At 47.9% G+C, this 21,218-nt stretch overlaps 1 protein-coding gene across 3 annotated transcripts in view; it reads right to left on the reverse strand.

Moving 5' to 3' along the window:
- The window catches only part of LRP4 (LDL receptor related protein 4), a 120,554-nt gene that overhangs the window by 8,548 nt on the left and 90,788 nt on the right, over positions 1–21,218 (reverse strand). Inside the window, exons 12-38 of one of the 3 annotated variants that reach the window (XM_090033081.1) lie at positions 20,873–21,103; positions 20,428–20,584; positions 19,783–20,000; positions 19,301–19,477; positions 18,198–18,323; positions 17,186–17,394; positions 16,492–16,573; positions 15,502–15,607; positions 14,435–14,636; positions 13,905–14,094; positions 13,475–13,606; positions 12,692–12,832; positions 11,873–11,959; positions 11,486–11,657; positions 11,240–11,402; positions 10,800–11,025; positions 8,868–9,171; positions 8,277–8,495; positions 7,806–7,940; positions 7,480–7,588; positions 7,014–7,158; positions 6,345–6,458; positions 5,930–6,050; positions 4,810–4,877; positions 4,075–4,162; positions 2,060–2,201; positions 829–897 (exon numbers count right to left, since the gene is read on the reverse strand). In XM_090033081.1, the coding sequence (XP_089889207.1) occupies positions 853–897; positions 2,060–2,201; positions 4,075–4,162; positions 4,810–4,877; positions 5,930–6,050; positions 6,345–6,458; positions 7,014–7,158; positions 7,480–7,588; positions 7,806–7,940; positions 8,277–8,495; positions 8,868–9,171; positions 10,800–11,025; positions 11,240–11,402; positions 11,486–11,657; positions 11,873–11,959; positions 12,692–12,832; positions 13,475–13,606; positions 13,905–14,094; positions 14,435–14,636; positions 15,502–15,607; positions 16,492–16,573; positions 17,186–17,394; positions 18,198–18,323; positions 19,301–19,477; positions 19,783–20,000; positions 20,428–20,584; positions 20,873–21,103 (4,109 nt within the window). In that variant the 3' untranslated portion in view covers positions 829–852. The remainder of the gene's footprint in view (positions 1–828; positions 898–2,059; positions 2,202–4,074; positions 4,163–4,809; positions 4,878–5,929; positions 6,051–6,344; positions 6,459–7,013; positions 7,159–7,479; positions 7,589–7,805; positions 7,941–8,276; positions 8,496–8,867; positions 9,172–10,799; positions 11,026–11,239; positions 11,403–11,485; positions 11,658–11,872; positions 11,960–12,691; positions 12,833–13,474; positions 13,607–13,904; positions 14,095–14,434; positions 14,637–15,501; positions 15,608–16,491; positions 16,574–17,185; positions 17,395–18,197; positions 18,324–19,300; positions 19,478–19,782; positions 20,001–20,427; positions 20,585–20,872; positions 21,104–21,218) is intronic. The other 2 variants (XM_090033080.1, XM_090033079.1) reach the window with 2 other exon arrangements.

Here is a 21,218-nt window from a genome sequence, read left to right on the forward strand (position 1 = left end):
AGCAGCTGAAGAGACAGAATCAATGGCAGGGACTCAGGTATGATTTTACAGTGAGACACTTCTCCAAAAAGGCTGATGCAAATACAAATGCCTCACATCCCAGAGCAGTCATATACTGACATCTGAGTTGCTCTTTTTATTCCTCACAAGACTGGCCATCTGAGATACTGTGTTTGGGTCTGAGTTCCACAGTATTTGTGAAATACTGAAAGAACCCCCCAGAGGATCAATAGAAATGACCAGAGGCAAATAGGGATCATGAGCAGAGACTGGAGTAAAATTGGTCTAACTCTTCTCAGTGATAACTAAGTGGGCATAGGAACATTTGATAGACAAAACTGCAGAAAGAGAATTATGAGGGACATATGCAGGTAGATCTAGGAGCAATGGGACAGAGATGAAAAACAGGAAATAATTATGTTCTCAGAGAAATTATCCTAACAGCAAGTTCTACAAGGCTGAATCTGAGCAGACAGGAGGTGAAATCTACAACATGGGACATTTAAAATGAAACCACTAATGGTTTGTCCTCTCTTTAACAGTCCTGTGGTGGGAAAGGGACTGAATGATCTAACAGGCCTTGTCTGTGAAAATCATAAACACTCCCAGAGAAAGCCATTTTCTTTAAGCATCATACACAGCAGACCCTAAGCCATGACCAGGGACCTCTGCTTCCCCGGCACAGGAAGGCAGGCTGAGCTTGTTTAAAGAGATGAAGAAAGGACAGTGAGAAAAGCCAGCCAAACAGTAATTAGTACGGGACAGTGTTAGAACCACTTAGTAGCGCAGGAGTGAAAGATATGGGAGATACACACCAAGCAATAATACCTGGCATAAGGATGCAGGCAGAAATCAGAAGAGGGAAGATGAGAAGGTATCAAAGGAATGGGAAAACTTCTGAGGAAGAAACCAAGAAGAGAAACTAAGTGCTATAAGATATCAAGCTAAACCCTCTGCCTGTTGCACACAGACCCATATGGTTTTATAACAATACCCGAGTCATCAGGAGCATCAGCTGCTCTCCCCACCCTATCCACTCCATATGGTGCATAGTGAAAAACTGTGTCCACCTTTCCTGCCCTCTTTTTGCTGCCTGGCTCCCCAGTGTCCAAAACAGCACTTGAGGTAGAAGCCACCAGGGAGCATGGGTCCAGCAGAAGCTTCCCTTTGGGCTCCAATACCTTAGGTATCAGTAGTTGCTGCTACTGCAGCAAAAAAAGATAAGATACCATAGGAGTGGTAAAGAAGACAGGAGCCTAATATAGGTCTGTGCTAGGGCTGTGAGCAGCTTCGGTCCCTGGTTCGATTTGGAAAGATTCGGCTATTCAGACATAGACATAACTTTAAATGTTTTTTCTACATACCTTTAGATAGCAGGTGGCTCGTGAATGCTGCAGTGCTGGGACGCATGGAGTGTCCTACGGGAATGCGGGGGGCTCTCCAGCGCACTCGGCAGCAGACCTGGAAGTGGACCCGAAGCACTTCCAATCCACTTCCAGGTCTGCTGGGCCCACCAGCGCGCTTTGCAGAAGACCCAGAAGTGGACCTGAACTTCCAGTCCACTTCTGGGTTCACCACCAAGCACGTGGAGGGCCCCCTCACACTCCTGTGGGATGCTCCATGTGCCCCAGGACTGCAGTGTTCACAAGTTGCACTGGTACCTCAAGGTACGTAGAAAAAACTTTTAAAGCTGTGCCTATGTCCAAATTGCTGATTCTCCGAATCGGCATTGAATTTTCAGATTCAGATTTAGCTGAATCAATCAACAAATCGAATCACTGTTCCTGATTCAGGCCGAATCCGAATCAAATAGGGCCCGCTTCACACACCCCTAGTCTGTGCCACTGGGGAAGCAAGGGATACTGCTTGTTAACCCACGTGAGTCTCACTGAGTAATCGACTGAAAGGTGCCCTAACCTCACCCATGCAAACATTGGAGAAAGAAGTGTAGAAGGCACCTGCCAAAACTCAAGCCAAAGTCACTTCCGTTATCTCCTCAGTTTTGCAGGATTATAACAGCTTGAGCTGGGACCCCAAGGCCCCAGGCAGCAGCTCTTACCTCTTTCTTATAGCATAGCTGGTTGTACATTGCTGGCTTAGGAATAGTTTCGATCTTCACTTCTTGGGTAGATGTCCGGTATGAGGGATTACTATAGGTCAGGTTCCCCAAGCCAGGGTCTGTGAACTTGGATTTATTGTGCCTGTAGGAAGAAAACTGTCATCAGCAAGGCAAGATTCTATTGCCAAAATGAAAGATTCCATAAGAAAAGCCACAACCCAATGTGTTACGGGGACAAACTCCCAGGCCTGTTCTCAGTATCAGCCAATCTCCTGTCTATGGGCAAACTGCCCACCTCATTTTTCTGCCATGCCTTTTTGTTAATTGATCCTGATATTAAATAGGTGGGAGGCTGCTCTTTGAACACCCTGATATACAAAGGTGATAAGTACACGCTCCAACCTTCCCTTAATGTGTCCCATGCCTCACAGATGGCATATTGTTTGTTCCATCTCCAGTTTAAGGCCAGGTCAAACTCAGGATGTAGTTTGGCCCTTTACACACTGCCCTGTTCTGGGCCACATTCACACCATCCCTCTCTCACCAGGGCCTCTTTCACTCTACCCCTCTCTCACAGGGGCCTCTAGCATACTGCCTGTCCCTGGACCACACACACCCTGCCCTGCTCCCTTGAGCAACCCCGGAGGGCCATCAAGCTTGATGTTTCATTCCTCGAGTGGCCCTAGCTCAGCCTCTTGGGTCTCTTCCATGACTCTCATCTGAACAGTTGCCAGTCAATTCACCAACTGTGGGCTGCCTCTGCTCCTAACCCCTCACTGGACCACACCGCCCCTTCCTTGAGCCAACACTGCACCCCTACTCTGTGGACCCAGGGTTGAACACCCCTCTCAGGCTCAGATGCTTCCCTCTAAGCGTACCTGGCCTCAACTCCACCCCTCATTAGGGCCTTGGGTCTTACACCCCTGCAGGCTCAGGTGCTCCTCTCTGAGCATGCCTGGCCCCCACTCCTGGGTCTTACACCCAGATGGGCTCAGGTACCTCTTGGTAGGCATACCTGGCCCCACTGCTCCCACCAGTAACCTACCAGATGATGGAGGCTAGGGTTATTGAGGCGCCACTTTTCACTGGAGAAGTTAGCAGTCCCAGCACTTGAATGGCACTGCCCCACCACAGGCAGTCCCACCAGGCCTCCCTGCCCCAGCAGGGTGCAGTTTTAGGTCATGCCCAGGACCATGGGGCCTCCTCCTTCCCCATAGCCCTAGCCCTTATCTCCAAGGTATTCCTGGAGCAGTATCTCAGCTGGGTGATGTTACTCCCTTGCTGGCTGGCAAACTGCCCCCTCAGACCTGAGAGCTGGGCTCTAAAATTACCACCGTAATCAACGACCTGCCAGCTGCCTATTCCAGCCCTTAAAGTGATGGAGCACTGAAGCTGTTCCATCATACAATGAATAAAAGGTTCCAGTGATCTCCTATTTCCTCACTCAGGCCAGAGAAGAGCCTTTTTCATCAGGTCCCTACAACTATCCTACAGTCATCATACATTAACACAGCGTGGTAGAGTTCTAATGACTACCACCAAACTAAAATTAGTGAGGGCAGAATAGGATGCATGGCTTTACAGGGATAATGATTGGCAAAAGGAAAACAGTCCCTCAGGGTGAAGCCCACGGAAGAAGTGGGCAGAAAGTATTTGGAACTCACAGATTTACCAGACAACCTCCATAGCTAGGGTGGCACAAATTTAAACACATTCTTGGACATCACATTCAGACTCTCTGTATAAAACACAGACAAGGATCCAAGGGAGAAAGGGTTTACACTTTTTGTGAGTTCCCATAGGGAGGAGAGCTTTCAAGCCCCATGACAGCTTGATCTGCTTTCCAAGTAATGTAAGAGTTTTGTATATAAAATAAAACAGTCATAATAGAAAGCAGCCAACACAGCTTTCAACACAGATTGCAGGGAGTGTAGCTCTAGATGACCTTTGCTAAGAGTCTTTCAACCATGGGACTCCATCCACCAAGGTCAGAGCTAAAGGGAGTGGAGAGGTACCTGTATATAATCAAAGCAGCGATAAGCAGCAGAATGAACAGGACACTCAGGAGGCCTCCAATAACATAACTGACATGCAATCCTTCTCCTGAAAGAGAACAGCAATGACTAGTTAAGGGCCCTTCTGTACCACCAGACTGTGTTCACCCTGGTATACCCACTCTCCATGTAAGCATCCATGCCAAGGTGTCAGGAAGTCACGTCTGGGAGGAGAGGAGGCTTTGTTTGGTGTAACCTCAGCCCTCTGGTGCATTCTGGGGGCTGCTGGGGTGGAAAGGATGGACTCAAGGAATCAGGTGCATGGAGAAGACCTTGGAAAAGGGGGTGATGGTTTAGCCTGATGACAGGGATCAGTCAGCCTTCTACCATTAGCCCTCCCATAACCTGGTAGTTACTCTCTGCAGAGGGAAATAAGCTTCCCTTTTCAGAAAGTCTAGACTAAAAGAGGGAAGAAGGAAAAGGCAGGCTTTCTGGAACTAAGCCTACCCCAGCTGAGTAGACAAAGGTGGGGGGCAGGGGAGAACAGAGAGAAGGGGCTCTCTGGCATCATGTAATGACAATCCACTGTCTTCTGGCCACCTGGAGCAGACACAGTTTGGTACTGGCAAATGATGGTGGCTGATTTTCATTCTCTTACTCGGAACAAATTTGAGTCAGAAGCACTGTGGAGCGAAAGGCACTGGCTTGGCCTGGAAGAAGGGCCAAACTAGATAAGGAGAAAGAAGAGGAACTTGCCTGTGGTTGCCAGCACTGCCTCATTTTCCCGGGCACACAAGTTTTGGCCAGCATCTTTGTCAGAACAGCTGGAAGGAACAAAGACAAACAGTTAGCCCATTAGTGCCAACCCTCAGGGCAAGGAGGGTGTGTTATGTTTGCCTTTGCATTCATAAATACATGACTCCAGCCACAAGTGCAGGAAAGAGTGCTGCCAAACTGGCAGGCACAGAACATATTGTAAACCAAGTAAAAATGATCCACGCAGTGGCATTAGCAAATCCAACAAAAAATAACTTGAGATTCACATGTGCAGATTCAACACATTTACATATTTCACAGGGTGTCAAGCAGGAATGAATAGAGTGGAGCTAAAGATGGAGGCTAAGGGAGGTGAGAGAAGACCCTCCTTCTCCTGCTAAAGTAACTCAACATAAGGGATAAAACCTCATGTAGGACCTTATGTTGGACCTCACCCTATACATCCCAGAGGATCCACATTCTTTCTCCTACAGATTCACTATAGAGGACGTTGGGATTTTCAGGCAAAAGTGGACCTTACTAAGTACCGAGCAGCCCCTCTTCCCCTTGTCTCTGTGCTGAGATTGTGCTCCCAGTGAACAGGAAAAGGTGTCTCTACTTGTAGTTCATAAACCCACCCACCAAGGAAAAACTCTCCCTGCTGGCCAGGGGGAAAAGATGGCCAAAGAGACAGCTGATTATCCACACTGGAACATGAGTTGAAAGCTACAGAACTGTTCAGTCCTGTCCAGGCTATCCACTCAGGGCCAAAGTAGGATTGCTTCCAAGGATCTTCCTAGTCTAGTTTTAAATGTTCAAAGGCTCCCACCCAAGTCAATTATGTTAACCACAGGATACCATATGGCTTGACCAAAAGAATTCTAGCTTCTTACACAGCATAGTAGGCTAAGTCATATCTGAATGGAATGGACAGCAAGGCCTGAACACCCCATGCCCACTCCAGTGACCTCAGTCCTCTCGTTTCATAGATGGGGTTTCTTCAACTACTTATAGGGCATTTAGATCTCAAGAAGTTTCTTTCTGTCCTGGGAAGGTGGAGGGGATGTGCTCATGCTGTATCTGGCATGTATACCCACATTCCAACAGAACATGCACTCACTTTCCTTCTGTTGTTTCCAGAGATGTGCGAGGTTTACTTGTTGAAGCTGCTTGACTGGGTGGGGTCTGGCTCTTTTCACTCATACTGGTTGTTTCAGGAGCAGGGGGCACCATACCAGGAACTAAACAATACAGAAAAACAAAAAACAAATAAGAGCTTGGTTCTGTGAAACTGAAGAAAAAAGATTAAGAGCTTGTGTTAAGGGCTCCAATATACCAGACCAAGCATCTCCAGATTGTACTCCAGAAATGCTTAATTTGCAGCACAAGATGCTGCAGGGATTTTTGTAGGGTATAGAGACCTCCAAGATGGTCTGATATCCATAAGGCGGGGGGGGTACCAGGGGTCCTGGTACTAGTATCAGTTGTGATTCGTATAAGGAGGTTGTTCCCCCACAGAACCTCTTTGAACTCACCAGTGGAGCAGGGCCGCCCATCTGGTTCATCTGGACATGCACAGATAAAGTCAGAAGCTCTGGCAAAGCAGAGATGAGTGCAGCCTCCATTATTCACACCACAGGCATTAGCACCTGAAGGAGACAAAGTATTACATATAGAGGTGGTGCTCAGACAGATCTGAATACACAAGGGCAGGAACCTTTCTTCCATCTCAGATAGGATAACCTCTCCCCATTTCCCATGGTCATGGATTTTCTACTCCATGAAAATCACACATCTCAGAGCTGAGTGAATTACAAGAATTAGGCACCGATAAGATCAAAATAATTTTTTGAGAAAGGGGAGCTTAAGTCAGATGGAAATCAGTCAAGAGGAGCTCCACCATTGCAGCCAAACGTACAGGGATTCAGAACAAACTTATCTTCTCTTGCCTCATTACTGCACTATCATAGCAGCTTTCAGAATTATCTCGCATCAGCAGGTGTTGAAGAGGTACTCTCCACTCCCTCTACAGAAAACTCAGAGTGAGGCAAAGAACAAACCCCAACAAGACCAAGGGGAGAGTCAACAGTATGGATGCTGGCAAGGGCTCTGCACTAACTAAAATCATCAAGTGGTACTGAGGGGCATTGGGTCCTGTCTGGCTCCAATTAGCCAAGGCAGGAATCAAGACCTTCCCCACATACCTGTTTGTCTCTGAGGAGAAACCACAATGATATCCATTAGCCCCTCAACATTGGCCAGGATAGTCTCTTTGTTCCGGCCAGAGTATTTGTCCACACGCTGGATTGATTTGGTTTGCCAGTCAGTCCAGTAGATCCATCTGTCCTGCTGCTCAGAGAAGACAAAAAGCACATAGAGATTAGAATATTTGGCCATATATATAGGGACTGTACAAGGGAGTTTTCATGTGGCTTAGAGCTCCATACAAAGTCCCTTCTTCCAAGCCTGGCTTCCCTCTTCTCAGAAGTGTAACTCCATCCTCCAACTCAGCCAATCTTTCCTTGAGCCAATCTTTCCTTAGATAAACACTAAACGGGAGAGTGATACACCAGCTTCCACATACAACCAACTACACTATAACATCCCTGAGGCAGTCCAGCTCTCATACAGTCACTGATTTCCTCATCACTCTAGGGAGCCCCTGTTTACCTGTGTCAGGGCAAAGGGATGTGACACCTGGCTGACCAGCACCTGGCGCAGTTTCCCATGGAGATCAGAACTCTCTATACGGTCAAGATGTGCATCTACCCAGTAAATCCTGTAGATAGTGGGGGAGGGAGGTCAGAGTGGTAAAAGAGAGGGAGAAAGAGAGAAATTAAACCAGACCAGTCTCCTACCCATACTTTCAAGCCTCTCTTTCATATCACTCACTAGGCAAAACTCTTCAGAGGACTGTAGTGATAAAGCTCACCATTATTATATCTCTTACTCAGTCCCCCTGGATATTACACCATCAATCCACATCTCTCACTGACCTTCTGGTGTTATAATCCAAGGTCAATCCATTAGGCCAGCCCAGGTCAGTGTTTATTAAGATTCTGCGCTCAGAGCCATCCAAGTTTGCACGCTCAATTTTAGCAATGTGACCCCAGTCTGTCCAGAAGAGGTACCTGAAGATTGAAAAGGGGTAAGCCCCCAAGAAGACACACAGAGACAAGAGACATTTCACTGTATTCTCTGAAAAAAATTTACTTATGGGCCAAACCAATAGATTCTGCATTTTCCACTAAATGCTTTAGTTCTAGTCACATATCATACCCAACTCCTAGTACCTGTTCCCATCAGCTCCACATGGCAATGGCTCTTCGCCAGTCATTTCACTCTGCAAAACCAACCCTTGGGCACCCATCAGGCTCACACTAGGCATCCTTTCTTCCTACCCCCTTGATTTAGCCTTGTATAATCTGTCCTCTCCCATCCCTCCCTTCTACTGACCCCAGACTTACCCCTTCTTGGGGAAGACAGCAATTGCTCGGGGCTCATCCAGGCTGTTATTAATCAGCACTTTTCTGCAGCTTCCATCCAGTCTGGCCACTTCAATGGTGTTCCGCCCTGTGTCTGTCCAATACAGGTTCCTGGCAACCCAGTCCACAGCCAACCCGTCTGTTGTCTTCAGTCCCTGACCAATGACAGTCTCCATGTTCCTGCCATTCAGATCTGCTCGCCTGGGGAATTCAGTACCAAATGGCATGAGAAAAAGATGGTTTTTAATGAGCCTTCAACTCTCCCTGTACCCATTCCTCTCAGCCACTGAATCTCCAAACATCAGCCCTAACACTGTCATTGTGTTTTTTCAGCCAGGCCCCATTAAGGTTAAATGAGTCTGCTGCAATTAGTTGCACAATCCAAACTATTCTGTGTGGTTTCAGCAGCAAGTGAGCATCATTGTATCCTCCCACCCTTCAAGGAGGGACTTCCCCAGTCAATTGGAACATGCTAAAAGAATCCACAATACACAAAACCCAGTCTTTGAAGCTGGGTATGCACAGCCACTTACAAATTGGGCGCTGTTTGGGGAGCATATGACAGGCACCTACCTGATGACATCAAGGAAGACATCTGTGTAGTAAATCTTGCCATCCACACTGTCATAGTCCAAAGAGATGACATTGTTCAGCTCTGGGACAGGGATGTGGACATCAGTGTGATCACTGGTGTCCAGTGAGATGCGCCGGATTGAACCACGGCTGGAGAAGAGCAGGTAGGTCTCTGGAGATGGATCACAAGTCTGCTCATCTCTCTTCAACTGGATGCCAGTGGGGCAGGCACAAGAGAAGCCAGTAGGATGGGGGAGGCAGAGGTGAGAGCAGCCACCATTCCTTATACCACACTTGTTAAAGCCTTGGGGAAGAAGAGGAAAAATAATCTAAAGTACCTCACTTCCTAGAGACTAGACCCTTGCCATCTCCTTACAGGCATGAGTGACTGGTGCCTCCTGAATCTGGGGGGGCACCAGCCCTACTAACAGTATCGGTGTTGGCCGTCAGGAGGGAGGTGGGGGCGGGGGCACCGGCCCCATCAGGGTGGGCACATGCACCCCCTACCCATCGCCTATGCTTACAGGGCAGAGAAACCCACTACTGGTAACTGATTTCACCCCAACCATGTTCTTGCTCAAAGTGCACCAGAGGCCTCTATACAAGGACCTACCTAAAGCTTTGTCAGCTACTACAGGGATCCAAGGATACTGGTGGGCTCAGTGGAATGGAAGCTCTATGGTTTGTATCCCTTGATATCAGGATGTCTCCATGGAGGAGAGACAGCAAAAGGCTGATTGCTGTTGACTAGCTGAATATCATGCACCTGTAGTTAAGCGGTGTTATTTGCAATCCTAACACTAGCAGTAAGATCCCAGATCATAGGGGAAGTAGTAAAATATGTCATTCCCATCTGCTCAAGGAGCTTCTACAGTAAATCAGACACATACTGTGAGATGCTAGAAAGGCCAAGGAAACAAGGAGGCCTATATTAGGCACTTGGCTTGTTAATGTCTTTTAGGTTTGTGCATTAAGCTATTTTTTAAAACACAGCAGTGTCCAGAGGGTTTAATAAGTCAGTATAAAAGCAGTTTGAGAGAACAGTCTAGCAAAGTTAGAGCAGTGGGAAAGAGGTGAAGGAGGCAACTGGGGTGGAACTGGGACTTGGAGATTAACCAAATGCAGCAGGTGGTGAAGAAAGAGTGGTGTTACAAAGTGTACAGATTCAAGGGGAGGTGGTAGGGAGCTATATGTGAAGAGGTCAGACATTGTCTGTAGATGGTAGTGAGGAGAATTCCAGGGAACTGAAGCAGCAGTGCAGTTCAAAGGCACAGGGAGGATTGGTCAGCAGGTGGGCTGTGCAGTCCCTGAGAAGCAGAGGAAAGAATTTGGTTCAGATAAAATGGAGAAGGTGATATGATAAGAAAAGCAGAGGAAGAAAAGGAGCCAGCACAGAGGTGCCTTCAGTGGCAGTAGCCTGGAGCAGAGTGAAATGTCGAACAAAGAGGTGAAAGCTGCAAATAGTGGGTCAAGAGACAATCAGGACTTGGAACAAAGTTTTAGCTGTCAAGATAAAGTAGAAAGGACAGATTTTAGAGAAAACAGACTCCTGTCTTTTCTACCATACATGAGTCTTCTCAAACCAGCAAATCCCTTAGTAGTTCAAACAAGTGTGGATTGCTTAGTCCTCCTTGTTAAGTCTGAGAATTGACTAGACTGATAGCTTCAAGCCAAGGAGTGACAGGTGGGCTGTGTCTGGGTACCTGGGGGAGGTGGAGGTGTTGGAAACAGACAGCTACAGAACAGAAGGAAACAGAGAAGTGGGAGGGAGCAGGGAAGATTTAAGGTTGGAGGAAAAGGAGCAGATCAATTTCTCCAACAGACACTCTGCTATGGAAATATAAATGGGTCCCCTATAGTAACAGATTCTAGGGGCTCCTCTGAATCACCAAGGTTGGATGCTCCTGTCTCTTAAGCAACCTAGAAACTTACCGAAGGGCCGTGCTCTGTCAATTGCTTGGATGTCCATTAGGCCAGGCAAGTTGGCCCTCACCAGGATGACATTGGCCCCAGTGTCTTTGTCAGCCCTGTGAATGCTGCGGGTTTGCCAGTCAGTCCAGTAGATGTAGGAGTCCAGCAGGGTGAGGCCATAGGGGTGCTGCACTGGGGACAGCAGGGTGTGGCGGCTGGCACCATTCAAGTCTGCGGCTTCAATGCGCTGAAGGAGGAGAGAAGAGAAACTGCTTGTTCAGACCCTTCCTCTGAGACTGATGTCCCCACTAGACCATCATCCCCAACAGCACAAGACCACAGGGAACCCTTGAGGCTTTCCACATAGTCCCTTCCTCTTCCAATGCCTTCCCCTAGAAACAACCTCCAGGATACCAGAGACCCAGTGATAACCCTGTAAGAATCATAAAACAGACTCCAACCTCTGTGTGCGCATCAGCCCACAGCAGCTGAGACCCAGCCTTATCTACTGCCAGGCCATTGGGCCAGCCCAGATTGTTGCTGATCAGCACCACACGTCCTGAGCCATCCATGCCAGAACGCTCCAGCTTGGCATTCTCTCCCCAGTCTGTCCAGTACATGTACCTGGCAAAAACCAACAAGGCATTAGAGAAAGATGAACTCTGCCTTGCTTCCCTCTCCCAGGATGGTCCCTTGCCAGCACTTACCCCATCTCGTGGTACAATGCAATTGCCCTTGGGCTGTCCAGGTTCTGCCAAACCAAAACCTTCCTCATTGATCCATCCAGGTTGCCCACTTCAATCCGATTGGTCCCTGTGTCAGTCCAATATACCTTCCGGCCAATGGCATCCACTGCCAGCCCATCTGTGGTCAACAGACCTGAAAGAGCAAATGGTCCCAAAGTAGCTTCTCAGCATTCCACACAGATAAGGAAACTCTGGGAATTCCCTCTGCCCTTACCTAGAGTCGTGGGAGCTCTCCCCTTACAATATCCATAGGCCTCCCCCGCATAAACACCCTCCACAAATCTGGGAGTCCCTCCTCACAGCTCGGAGGAACTCTCCCCATTTTGGCTGCCCTAAAGCACTCCTTACCTGTAGTGATGATATCCTCATACTGAGAGCCATCCAGCGCAGCCCGGCTAATCTTCCGCAATGTGTTGTCTGACCAATAAACCTTTCCTGGTAGGGAAATGGAGGAGGGTAAAAGGAGAGAAAAGCAATCAGCAAACACCTTCATCCAGCCCCAGACCTCCTTCAAATTACAGGCACCCAGATCACTGTGATGAACAGAAGGGCTATGTAATCCAGAGATCTGACAGCATCATAGGAGAAACAGACTGCCTCCAACTCCATTAATGACAAAAAGCCTCTCCCAGAAGGGGACACAGCAGGGAATAATGCAGGAGCACAGGCTGTGGGGAACCTGAAAGGATGAAGGTTTTTTAACATGTTACTGAATAGTTATGTAACAGGCCCACAGCTGGTTTTCAGGAGGTAAATAATCAGACAATCTCTTATCACCATGGAGAATGGAAACTACAATCTAAACGTATAGCGCCAGATACCCAGCATAAATCTGCAAACATCAACTCAGCTCTTTTTACATTAAGGCAGGACAGCAAAAGCTTAAATCCACACTCCATGTGAACCTATACAAATGGAGAAGGCAGTTTATTCCTGTCAACTGGCGTTGAAGCCCTCCAGAATCTGTTTTTGCACTAAGACAGGGCAAGGAGGGAAGGAGATATAAACAATTCACTTTGGAAAAAACAGGGCTGTCAATCTGCCCATGTTCATGCTACCAAGTAGATCATAGACAACATCTTTACACATGCATTCTATTGATTTAGCCAACTGCAGCACTTCAGTGATCAGTGGTGAATGTGGTTATAGACACAAAGAGGTCCAGACCTTCCTGGGGATCCACTCCAATTGCAATGGTATTTTTCATTGTGACATTGACTGAGACGACAACATCTGCAAAATATGGGATATCCAAGGAGACCATACGGATGTCCGTCCTCCGAGCAAAGATCAGGAAGCTGGTCATCCCTGCAGAAAGTTGGGAGATGGACAGGCAGTCAGTGTCAGCCAGTTTTCCCTGGGTATCATTTGCTAAACAATGCCCTTGACCCAATTGCTGAGGAATAGGTCTCTTATTTACCTATGGGGCAGCAACCTGAAAGCTCTCATGACGGCATTAGCCCTTCTTGGATGGATTTGGGTAGGATATTGGGCGTAAGCCTGGTTTCTTGTCAACGTGAATAAGATGAGGGGATAAATGTCAGCTCCGAGCCCTGAAGCCAAGAGCTGTCCATGGTCCTGAATGGGAAGATGCATGAGGGATGGATGGATTCTATCTAGACCAAAATACAGCACAGTGCCTTCTCAAGTTGCGGGGAGCCCAGCCTTAAGCTCAGGGCAGAGCTACAGGAAAGACTGACATGTACCTAAACCAGTGGACATAATACTGATGTTCCCTTAGGATAATCCAGCCCCTCTCCACAGGGTAACCTCAAGCCAGCTCACACCATACTTGAGGGTACAAGTACCAAAAGACTTCTCAAGGCAAGCTGAGACTGACCATCACACTCAAGTCCCATAATGCTAATTTTGTTCCAGTAAATACTATCACAGGGCCAAGAGTGGACCATGAGATCCAGCTGCAATGAGGATCTTATGGAAGAAACCTACCAGGAGAGCAGGTCTTGCCATCAGGTTGCAGATTGATACCAGTAGGGCATGTACAGCTGTAGCCTTTAGGTAGAGGAGCCAGAAGGCAGAGGTGACTGCAGCCACCATTATTAACTTCACATGCCGTGTGCACTGTATGAGAGAAAGGAATGTAAAGAAATGAAACAAGCACAGGCTATAAAGAGCTCAGCAAGGAGCTCCTGGAGTATCATTATCAAAGAGGACATCAGCTGCAAAGATGCAGGCTGGGGACACTCCCCTTAAATTTTCAGTACTGATTTATTTCCACACACATTCTGCACAGATATGCAGGGCAGCAAAAGCCTGAATGCTTAACAGGGGTGCATACCCTGTACCAAGAGACCTGTTACAGGCAGCAGCTGTTGAGCAAGCTGAGTTCCTTGAGGGCTTGGGGCTGCTGGCCCTATACCTGAAGGTCTGTGTCGATGAAAAACATGGATGTCCATGAGGTTCTCCAGGTTGTCTTGAAGTGTTTCACGAGCCTGCCCTGTCCTTCGGTCTGCACTCTGGATGCTCTTGGCCTGCCAGTCTGTCCAGTAGATCCGCTCACCATAAAGAGTAAGCCCAAATGGATGAGGCAGATTGCTCCCAATCAGCACCTGTCAACCCCCAAAATAAAGTCACCAGGAAATCATGAGGGGAGGGGGCTATTTTACCCATCCCTTGGATCATTGCCCAGAAATGGATGTACAAGAGAGTCAGTAGCAGTAAAAGGAAGAAGAACTAGGCTGTAGGGCTCAAGGCAGTGCCAAGCTTCAGAGGGCCCTCCATACATAGTTTGTGTTCAGAAAGAGGCTCTTTGTTCTCTGCATGAGGAGCTGACAGTGTTTTCCCAATTCAGGGATTTTACTTCCAACTGACTGTCCCTTTTTCTATGAGCTCTCTGGGACAGCCACTCAGCCTCCCAGACTCTCCCCTCCTGTAGCCTAGTTCTCTTACCTTCCTGTTATCTCCATCCAGACTGGCATACTCAATGGTCTTCATACCAGCATCTGCCCAGTACAGGCGCTGAGACTCATAATCAATGGCCAGCCCATTGGGCCAAGTCAGATTGGAGGAGATGATCACCATGCGGTTGGAGGCATCCATACCAGCACGTTCAATCTTTGGGCTGGCCCCCCAGTCAGTCCAGTACATGAACCTGAACACAAGCCAAGAAAGAATGAGTGCCTGCACTCTTACAGCTGCCTACCATTGACACCAGAGGAGCAATGTTGCTTTGTGCCTTCCACAGACATTCTATCTGCAGAGCTCCACCATCTTCTCTAGTTCAGTGTCCCTTTCACTGCAAACTACCAACTGCCTGGATGACAAAAGAGAACAGTGCAGTTCTGTTCCAACCCTTCAACACTTGGGAAGCAAGAGCTAGTAGTCTTGTGCTCAGGTATCTCAACTGACCTTGGTTCCCAGTTCTGCAAGGTCCCATGGCTCAGAACAGAAGCTTTAAATGGAAAAATTCACTCCTTCTGCAAACCTGCTGTGGAAATTTGCTTTTTGCGGCACAAAGGACAGTCACTGATAGGATATTCCCAAGCCTAGGACTAAGCAATTCTGAGCTTACTGGGGACCAAAAGTTGAACTAATGGTCAAATTTCACTGCAATTCAGATTTGTTTTTAGATCAATCTAAATGGTTATGCAGATAACAGGGGACTACCAAGATCTCAGCATGGAACAAAGGGCATTTTCTTGTCTCATTAATGTAAATTCATGGACTTCAGTGGTATTGCTCCCAATTTTTGCTGTGCAAAACAGCAGGAGATGGCTTAAAGCAACATAGAGCTTTGGCCTACCTGTTAAGAAGCATGTGATGCTTACTCTGGTGCCATTTACTTCTAAAGCCAGGCCCCTCCTCTCAGACCTTGAAAGGAATTGCTATGGAGACCTCTCTGATACCAGAGCCCCCAGACATCACGTGGAGGTGTAAGGGTACAAAGAATCAAACTCAAACAACCGGAGTTTTACAGAAAGATTGACAAATCAATCCCACACGAAAAAGGCTCTTACCCTCCAACAGGGTCCACCACAATATCTCTGGGTCTGTCTAGGTTTTCCCAGATCAAAACAGTCCTCATGGTCCCATCTGTGTTGGAGACCTCTATCCGGTCTGTTCCTACAGAGATTGGGAAACAGGGACCAAGAGAGGGCAAGGGAGAGAGTGAGAGAAAGCAAGAGAGAGAGAGAAATCACAGCCCTCTGGAATCATAGGACAGATCACAAGGAAAACCACATCTGTACAGTGATCTAGTCTTCCCTCACTTCATCCTTCACCCTGACTAGAAAGCTGGTAGTGAGTGTGGAACAAGTTTTCATAGATTTCATAGACATTAGGGCTGGAAGGGACCTCGGGAGATCATCGAGTCCAGCCCCCTGCCCAAAGGGCAGGAAGTCAGCTGGGGTCATAGGATCCCAGCAAGATAAGCATCCAATTTACTCTTGAAGGTGTTCAATGTAGGTGCTTGAACCACCTCTGCTGGCAGACTGTTCCAGACCTTGACTTGCTAAGTTGACTTGCTTATCAAACAAGATATTCTCACATTCACCTCTCTAGCCCACTGCAGCTAGTCCTATGTATATGGGAGGAACCGCTAGGTCAGGCCATTGAAAGTACCAGTAACTGGCATCAGAGGATGGCTAGGGAAGAATCTTCTTCCTGACTGGCCTCAGTACTGTTATAGTCTGGCAAGACCATCCTCAAGATCCCAGCCATTATACTGCCACTGGCTTGGAAACGTAAGTGGGTGCCCACCACACAGGCTGTGCAGTGAGAAGCTAACAGGCATTTTCCTCTGACACCATATTCCTGTACGCATCAGGGTAGGATTCAGACAGAAGCAAACAAAAAATCCAAGTTGGTTCCTCCAGTGTTAGACACATGGAAGAGAGACCATGTTTGTGTGACAGAGACAAGTTTGGGAGGGACACAGATGGGACTGCCCTGCTGCTATTGCATCTTCATGAAGGGTGAAGACTAAACCCAGCAGAGGACCCCAGTACCTGCATCAGTCCAATACAGCTTGTTGGTGACCCAATCAATAGCCAATCCAGCTGGGCTTTCCAAGCTGGTATCCACCATAACCTGAGCAAAAACCAAAAGCAAATGTCATAAAACAAGAAATTAGCAAAAAAGCCCTTGAGACCAGTTCATCAGCTTCATCAATAGCAACACAAAGTCCTCCCACTGGCAAATCCCAGCAGGAGAAGTCCATATGAGAAGTATTGGGTACACCTGTCCACATACAGAGAATTGCTGTTCTCCATCTCTGCTTCACTCTCCAGCCTCCAAACTCTTGAGCTCTGACAACTATTCCCTGGTTCAGTCAACAGATGCCTGAACATGAAACAAAGGGAATGCCCAGAGAGGAAGCAAGGGAAAGGACTGTGTCTGCTGCATGCGGGGCAATTTGTATTTTAGTGAAACATCAAAGCAAATCAGTTAGATCAAGCAGAGAGTCCGAGACTGGCAGGCATGTACAGCTGCACACACCATGTGGGCAAAGAACTTCCGGGATCACCAATGGTTAACAAGAAACAAAATAAATGTGGCCATAAACAGAACCATAAGCAGTAATTCAGCTGAACTAAAACAAAGCCCTAATGCCTTATAGTCATCTTATGCCCAATGCCCAAAGAAAACTCAGTCATCCAAACTCTGGCTGGCCTAACATCCCAATTCAGGACAAAACTTTACCTCCTGCCCTGATCCATCCCATTTTGCCCGGCTAATGGAGTCGGTGCTAACATCTGTCCAGTACACATAGTCATCTTTTGAATCCCAATCCAGAGCCACAGCACTGCGCACATCAGCAAGAGGGATGACATCATCTGACAGGTCGTCTGTGTCAAAGCTGATCCGACGGATGTCCATCCTTCGAGCAAAAAGCAGGAACTTGTCAAGACCTGATCAAAGGTCGAAAGGTCTTCTTTTAATTTCTCTAAGTTCAACAACATAGTGACAGACACAGACAATTCTCCTGTTACATTCAAGCTCCACTGCATACACACCTCTCAATGCTGATTCATAAGCTAAGACAACACAGTTTGAAAAAGGTGACACCATGGAGGAGTGGGGGGGGAGAACGTGGTGCTAATAAGCAGCTTCTTAGGGAATATCATTTTGCAGGGAACACATAAGATGTGCCCCCAAAGATGGCACAGATCCACAAGCCTCTTCTTTGCCATTTTCTGCAAAACAAGCAAAAATGGCCTAGTTTTCCTCTCATCAACCTGGCAGTGAGACTTTGCAGCTGGTGAATTAAATGGGTCATCTTTCATAAGAGCCAAATAGGTCCAGCTCTAGCTTGTGGGGGTGTCTCTGAGCCAAAATCCAGTGTAACGCACAAGGTAACATTATCACCACCTCTGTTTAAATGGGTAGGAATGGGCATGTACAATATACAGGTGACCTGTGCCAAGCTGGTGTTCAACAAAGAGTGCAAAAGCAAATTCACTCCCTGTCAAGGAGGATATAAAACTGGAGGAACCACCAACCAATGAATGTAAGCCACAGCGAGCCTCTACCTTACCCCACTCTTTCCTCTAAAGGCTTTTCCTGCTGTACCCCATCCACCCTGAGCTTTGCAGAGACACAGATGCTGCTTAATCCCATTTCTGATCACTTCTATTTGTGGTTCTCAGGGAGTACCACTGGGGCTGGGAATATTTGGCTGGTGTGTTCAAGCTCTGATCCCCATCCCACTTACTCTGTGCACAGGCATAGCTGCTGGTCTTGCGGAAACCAGTGGGGCAGGCACAGGTGTAATCCTTGTTGCTCGGCAGGCAAAGGTGAGTGCAGCCACCATTGTTGGCCCCACAGCGGTTTCTCCCTGCTCAAATAGCCAAAAACAAACACAACCACACATAAGGCAACTAGTAAAGAGTAAGAGAGACATTAGCCAGAAGCAGAAGGGAAGGTGAAAGGAGTCTCACTCTGGGACAGCCTGCTATGACCTCCTGTCTTGCCCATTCAAGCAGACTGGGCCATGGGTGGTCATCTCCCAACCCATGGGCCACATTTCACAAGTGGAACTGGGTCATCAGGCCCACTGGACTCTTCACAAGTCTAAAAATTTGGTGGTGGGGGGTTGGCAGGAGCATTAATTGCTGCATCCGCACGGAGCTCAGCAGGCCGGATAGCACGGTCCAGTACACTAAATTAGATGCATGGGGCTGGGGTGGCACAGGGCTGAATCCAAGAGCATAGGTCTGAGCCGAGGTAGCGCAGGGCCCAACCCCACATGGCAACTCCTGAGGGATCTAGTCCATGAACCAGCTCTCTGCCACTCATCCAGCCATCAGAGCCAAAAGGTTGAGCACCACTGATTCACAGAACGGCAGAATGTCTTTTAAAGCAGAATAGCTCTTTTAGAATAAATCCACATTTGGACACTTTTGATCTTATTCTCACTATTATTCCTCTTTAGCCTAATCCACTTCCACTTCTTTTACTGAAGTATAAGAGCATCTATACATAGAATTATCCAGGAGCAACTTGTTAAAAACAAGGCTGTAATATTTGCTGACAAAAAGCTATTATCTCCCAGTGTCAGCAGAGGGAGCTCATGTAACATCCAGCCACTAATGAAATGGAGGGCCCTCATACCAAATGTATCACAAGCTGGTGAAGGGAGAATGTTAGGGTTGACTCCAGCAGCAAAGGAAAGATTAGGAGAAGCATGGATTTGGGTAGAAGAAGCTGAGTGGCACATGGGTCACTATGCCAAGGGCCCAGATCTAGGACTTCCCCGCCTCAGAGCTGTAACTGGTTCCCAAGCTGGTATGTTGCCCTTGCCCCATCTGTAGGTACCTGCTGGCTGGCGCTGAGGATGCAATGTGTGAATGTCCATAGGAAAGTGGAGCTTGTTACGGATAATCTCCTGGTTTTTGCCAGTGAACTTGTTGGCGCTGTTTATGCTCTTTGTGTGCCAGTCTGTCCAGTAGAGACTGTCCTCAAACACCGTGATAGCAAAGGGATGTGGGAGGCCTGCGGCAAAGAGTACAGTACAGACAGAGATTAATCCATATCCAAGGAAAGCCAGACTGGGAGAGAGACAAGGGAAAGTTCCTTACTCTCTTACTCAGTGCTGCCTTTACCAGGCTCAACTAGCCAAATCCAGCTCTCAGTAACAGAAGGACTGGGAAGAAAGAATGGGAGCACCCATCCCTGAGAGGTGTAAAGGGATGGCATAGCTCACCCCACACTGTCCAGCCAGTTGAGGTAAGTACAATTAATATAGCAGCAGCTCAAAAACAGGTACTGCTGGTCCTCCCAGGTACCCCGGTTCTCACCCTGACTGATAACAGCCTTCCTGTTCCTCCCGTCCAAGTCAGCCCTCTCAATGACATGATGCTTGGCATCCACCCAGTACATCCGGTGCCCAGCATAGTCGATGGTCAGTCCATTGGGCCAGAAGAGGTGTGTATCAGCAATGATGCGCCGATTCGAGCCATCCATGTTGGAGTACTCAATGCGAGGAGTGTTGCCCCAATCTGTCCAGTAGATGGTGCTATAGGAAGGAGGGGAAAACCTGAAGTCTGGGAAGCTGAGGCCCTACAGACAGTACCAAGTATCATTTCATGTCAAGGGAAAGAACAAGCCATTCCTATGACCTAAGCCACAAGACTTGGTCACAGGCACAGGAGAGGCAAGGAAGGTAAGCTCCCACCCACCTTCCACACAACATATTCTGGTTAAAGGCTGCCATGATCTAAAAGCATGGAGCAGGAATTCTAGAACTCAAGCTTCCTGCCTTCTAAGGCTCTCAAAAAAGATGCATACATGCAGTGCCTATGACCACAAATAAGGCTCCATGCATGGAAACAAGGAGAAGCCTAGCCCCAGGATAAGCTGAGTAATGAAGGGCCTAACATATTCAGAATTCTTCCCAGAGAGTTCAGCAGAGGTGTTCATTGGAATCCCAGATCTCCACTCACCCCTCCATGGGGTGCAGCGCAATTGCTCGTGGCTTCTCCAGATTCTGCCAGAGAAGTACTTTCCGGTGGGTGCCATCCAGATTTGCCACTTCAATTCGAGATGTGCCAGAGTCCGTCCAGTATAGCTTGTCATGGATCCAGTCAACAGCAAGTCCACCTAACCCAGTGAAGAGTTAATTACAGACCGAAACCAGGAATGGCAAACTACGCTAAGAACAATTCCTCCTCCTCCTCCCTCAGGGTCTACCTGGCCTCACTATCACAACTGAGGAGGAGATAAACTGCAGGAAGTGAGCATCTACTAGCATCCCCATCCAACCAGAGACATACCTGGGAGGTGGGGGACATTACAGAAAAACAGGGCTGTCACCAACTGTCTTGCTTCCCACTAGCACACTATGGTTGGCCCATTCCCTATGCCTTTGCTCTCACTGCTGCCATGCACCTGGGCTCTCCAATCCTGTAGACACCACCTCTTCCACATTGCTGCCATTGAGGTTGGCTCTCATGATGCGGTCTAGTGTAACATCAGACCAGAACACCAGCTCCTTGCTGTGGTGAAAGTCCAGGGCAATGGCATTTTCCAGGTTATTCAGAAGTAGCGTATACTCTGAGCGGTGAGGCAGCACCTGTCGAATATCAATCCGATTGGCAAAGAGCAGCACTGGCTCAGGACCTGTGGGACAACACAGGAAAACAATGTGAAAGGCGCCTGGTAGCAGTGGCATAACTGAAGGGGGGGTGATCAAGGGAGCAGTCCTGGGCACTGTTCGGAGGGGGCGGGAAATAGT

Source organism: Crocodylus siamensis, chromosome 2, assembly GCF_052110815.1.
Source record: "Crocodylus siamensis isolate JL-2025a chromosome 2, ASM5211081v1, whole genome shotgun sequence".
Lineage (NCBI taxonomy): Eukaryota > Metazoa > Chordata > Crocodylia > Crocodylidae > Crocodylus > Crocodylus siamensis.